A 4,426-nucleotide genomic window follows, 5' to 3' on the forward strand; every position below is an offset into this window, starting at 1 on the left:
AAGGTCACAAACAAGGGACCAATGGGCCCTGAAAGTAGGGTTTGAACCTTGATGTCAAGAACAACAACACCACAACTTAACCATCACACCATGCCACTATTGACACATTTATATTAATTATTATTTAATTCTTAAAATTTCTAATTAATTTAAATTACTCTAATTTATTATAACACTTTTAAATATATTCATATTGAAAATCTCTGTCTTAATATTTATTTAATGTATTATAAAATCCTTTAAATGAATCTTAAATCTAATCATAACAAAGATCAAAGTTAAAGTTTTTGGGACATTCATACCATAGTAATAAACATCTCCTTGATTCCTACAAATTTATAGTAATTATATTTAAATGGAAATTAAAATCAATATTTTGATCACTCTCCTATTCCTATCAATCAAAATTTATAAATCTTTATTTTTAAAATTTAAAAATCTCTATAAAAGGACTCTTTTTTTTTTCTTTTTCTTTTTTAATCAAAAAAAATTATATCATCCACAATATGCTTTTGCTATCTGATTTAGGAGTTCTAACCATCCCTGAAAACTCTTCAACTAAAACCAAAGACTACCTGATTTTTACTCTTGATAGTACTACTAGCACTACTTCATCCTGATAATAGATCATAAAGGATAATCCAAAATGTTGATGCAAAAACTAACACAATTGAATCTCGAAACTATCTTCATGTATATCTATTCTACCAAAACGATCCAAAACTCACCTTTTATTATCAACTACAAACGCTTCAAATTTTTCCCTTCAAAACGGTCTTAGAAATTTCAGCTACCAGAGCCTAAGCAAAATATTTCCCCGTCCCGAAGCAGTACTGCCATTATCATTGCGAAGATTCCTGTCAGGCTGTCATTCCCTCACAGCTCTGTTCAGTCTTTTCCTGCAATCATTATCATGGACGTCAGTGGAAGGTCTGCAATTTCTTTGAAAAATGTGAAGTTTTTCGAAACTGAGTAGGTGCCTGAATAAGAAATTACCATTAGGTACTTATACATCACGACAACAAAACAGTCAAAATACCTTAGTTTTACTTGCAGTTGGGAAGCTTTTGTCATAGGAAAAAGAAAGTTGATTTAAAAAAAGTTTCATCAATTGAACTGGAAAGCAAACGCTGAAACCCATGAGTTATTGAGCTTTCATCAATTGAACTGGAAAGCTCAGTAACATGCAGGTGAACTGTACTATTTTAAACAAAAATTATTGCAAGGCTACTTATTGGGTTTTAGAGCTTTCAGCTTTTATAAAAGTTTACATGACAAGGAATACTAGACAAGGAGGTAAGTTGCAGCAGTCGCCTTCAATTAAATGTTTTGTTTCCCTTTTGGGGGATTGTGGGTTCTCTCTGCCATCTCATGACGCATGTAAAACAAGAGTTGTATAAAATATGACTTCTAATTTGATACGAGGGCCCTCCATGAGATCTGGGGTGATAAATGTTGTTGTGCCTTTAGTAAGTGAATTTCATTTGCAATTGAGTTGCTTCCAGGCCTATCTAGTTTTGAGATACTAGCTTTGGAAGATTTCTGGTTCATTTGTTCCTGGATTAGACTATACTAAGGTAATGGGACATAATGCACAAGATGGGCTTAAAAAAGGGCCATGGACACCAGAGGAAGATCTTGTCTTGTACAAGTTTATCCAAGAACATGGAGAAGGGCGCTGGCGTGCTGTCCCTAGCAAGACAGGTAGGATCAGCCTGAGCAGATTTGTAGCTTCTGGGTAATGTTCTAGAATACATCCTAGCCAACCCATTTCATGCAAATATAGATCCCTTTTTGTGAACAAGAGAATCCTATGCTTCATCATAGATTGCTCAAGTTTGTGCCTCTTGTAGTTTTAACCTTTGACAAAGCTTGTGGCCTTCCTTCTAACTTGAGCTATTTTTTCCTTCCTTTCTTATTTTTTAATTCTACCTTGGTCTGCAATTAATTCATTTATGTCTTTTAATTCTCTTTATAATAGATCAAAGAATGCTAAAAAAAAAAAAATTCACTGAATTAAATCCAAAAACCTCACTTATTAGGATATAGTTAATCGTCATTTCCTCTTTCTATCATAGATCACAGTGTGAAATCTAAAACTATAATAAGCTGTAAGAGATCTAAAAATATCATAGAACTGTAAAAATCTCATGTTTATCGAATTTAACTATAATCTGATTGTATATAGGTTTAAGGCGTTGTGGAAAGAGTTGCAGACTACGATGGTTGAATTACCTTAGTCCGAAGGTCAAGCGAGGTAACATTTCACCAGATGAAGAAGAGCTTATAATAAGACTACATAAACTGCTTGGAAACAGGTAATGGAACATCACTTTTCACAGTTATGCGATCTAATTATTCTTTAGATCAGTCTAGACTCTAAATAGAAATGAAATCCCATCATAACAAGGGTGGATTTGTCATGTGGATTTGTCATGACATTACATAACTGTGAGAAGTGAATCTGACCCTGCCAATCATTTTTTGATTTTATTTTTATTTATCTTAAAAATTATTTAGATATTGGCTGATTCCCATATTTCAAAGGAGTCCAACCTTGTCAATCCACTTATTTTTGAACACATGAATGTTTGTGAAAGTGATTATATTGTTTTTGAATTTGATTATGTCACCTTTTTATCATCAATAGATGAAATGCATATCTTTGTGCCAAATTAGTTTGTAAAACCTATAAACAATATTATTTCTATGGGCATCCAATTTTACGCTAATAGCTAGCTTCAACCCTTTTGGTTTAAGATGAAATGTAGGATATACCAATCCACCCTGTGATCAAATTTCATTTCTATATATACCCAAAAAATTATGTAGATATTGGCCTTATAACCAGATTCCAAAGGAGTCCAACCTGGCCAATCCACTTATCCCTGAGCACATGAACGTTTGTGAAAGATGATATGCGTTGACTTTCAACATACCTTACGCCAACTTAGTTTGCCTATAAGACTTTATTTATCTTAGGCTTGTTTTACTTTCTATGGACATCAAATTTTACAGTAAAAGCTCATAACCTCATAGCTAGCTTCAATTATTTTTGGTTTAAGATGAAATTTAGGGTATATTTGACCATATGTGTGATGAAGCCTAATGTGTTTCTTTTCTGAATCTCATTTAAGCTTTTATAAACTTTGCATCTTGTGATGGATCTATCTAAGCAGTTACTGACTATGAAATTGAACTTCTATTATTGCAGGTGGTCATTAATTGCAGGGCGTATACCAGGCAGAACTGATAATGATATCAAGAACTACTGGAATACCCATTTGAGCAAGAAATCTTCCAATGGATTTACTTCTGTTAAACAACATGCGCCTGTTGTAAAAGCAGTAGCTTCATGTAACAAGCCAAAAAGTGCTTACCAGGATGGTCACAATGTTGAAACTGTAGCTTACACAGAAAATTCTACTGCAATAGAAAACTTGGAGGGTTTCATGATAGGGGAACTGTCAAATTCCTCAATTAAAAACATTCCCAGTTTGAACTACTTCCCATTGATGGGTATTGCAGGTGGAGAGATGGGTATCACAGCTTCCTCTACTCCTAATATGCCAGAGTATGTCTTCTCCTATTCTGATCTCTATCAGGATGGCTCTGGGTTGTACTCAAATAGTCACTGTCCTCTGTCATTTCCTGTGCAGTCTGAAACTTACTTGACAAATCAGAATTCAGAACTCTTACTTTCTTATCAGTGGTGGGACTCAAGGTTTGATATTGTGTCAGCATTCAACAATAATACCAATACCATGGATCTGGATGAATATGAATATGGAAACAAGCACCTATGCCTCAACTGATCTGCTTTGGCCCTTGTTATTCTAAATCTAACTTGGCTACTTGTCAAGCTTAAGCTGCCCAAATAAGCTGATATGTTGTATTACTGTTTGATAGATATGTAGTATAAACATGGCAAATAAAAAAATTCATTGTCCATGATCACTGTATGTAAGTTTTACGAAATATATTGAATGAAAAAAAAAAAGCGTGTAAGAAGGTTTGTTGTTTTAAGTCAAATCATTTTCTTGCGAAAAACAAACAATTGAAAAAAACAGAAACTCCTCTTATTAAAGGAGAGAATGAACCTACTTTATGTACCTCAAGTTTTTAAATGGTATTATTATATTTTAAAATGGTGCATTGAATTTTTTTTTTAAATAGCATGTTTTTTAATATGAATTAAGAGTTTAAAGTTAGTGTTTAAAGTTATAGGTATGGATTATATAGTCCAATCAATCACATCTTTGTTGAGTTGTCAAAAAAATCAGATAAAAGTTTATACACCAAAATATGTATTACTAATAATTTTATATATATCTTTATATGATTGTTTGTCTCTTTGCTTATGAAATGTTTAATTATACATACATTGATTCTTTATTAAATATCTATTAATATTTATTTCTCAATC

At 32.6% G+C, this 4,426-nt stretch overlaps 1 protein-coding gene across 1 annotated transcript; it reads left to right on the top strand.

Moving 5' to 3' along the window:
- The first annotated feature begins 1,477 nt into the window (after positions 1–1,477).
- On the top strand, positions 1,478–4,092 carry LOC131065945 (transcription repressor MYB5). Its single transcript, XM_058000549.2, has 3 exons — positions 1,478–1,704; positions 2,189–2,318; positions 3,215–4,092. The coding sequence occupies exons 1-3, from the start codon at positions 1,581–1,583 to the stop codon at positions 3,813–3,815; spliced, it is 855 nt and encodes a 284-aa protein (XP_057856532.1). The 5' UTR covers positions 1,478–1,580; the 3' UTR covers positions 3,816–4,092.
- Positions 4,093–4,426: the final 334 nt, after the last annotated feature.

Source organism: Cryptomeria japonica, chromosome 2 (assembly GCF_030272615.1).
Source record: "Cryptomeria japonica chromosome 2, Sugi_1.0, whole genome shotgun sequence".
Lineage (NCBI taxonomy): Eukaryota > Viridiplantae > Streptophyta > Pinopsida > Cupressales > Cupressaceae > Cryptomeria > Cryptomeria japonica.

What these genes read in the sequence shown, in the direction of transcription:
- LOC131065945 (XM_058000549.2), top strand. Translation starts at nt 1,581, where the DNA reads ATGGGACATAATGCACAAGATGGGCTTAAAAAAGGGCCATGGACACCA. An exon ending in TGCTGTCCCTAGCAAGACAG is followed by an intron (nt 1,705 to 2,188) that starts GTAGGATCAGCC and finishes GATTGTATATAG; the next exon opens with GTTTAAGGCGTTGTGGAAAG. An exon ending in CATAAACTGCTTGGAAACAG is followed by an intron (nt 2,319 to 3,214) that starts GTAATGGAACAT and finishes CTATTATTGCAG; the next exon opens with GTGGTCATTAATTGCAGGGC.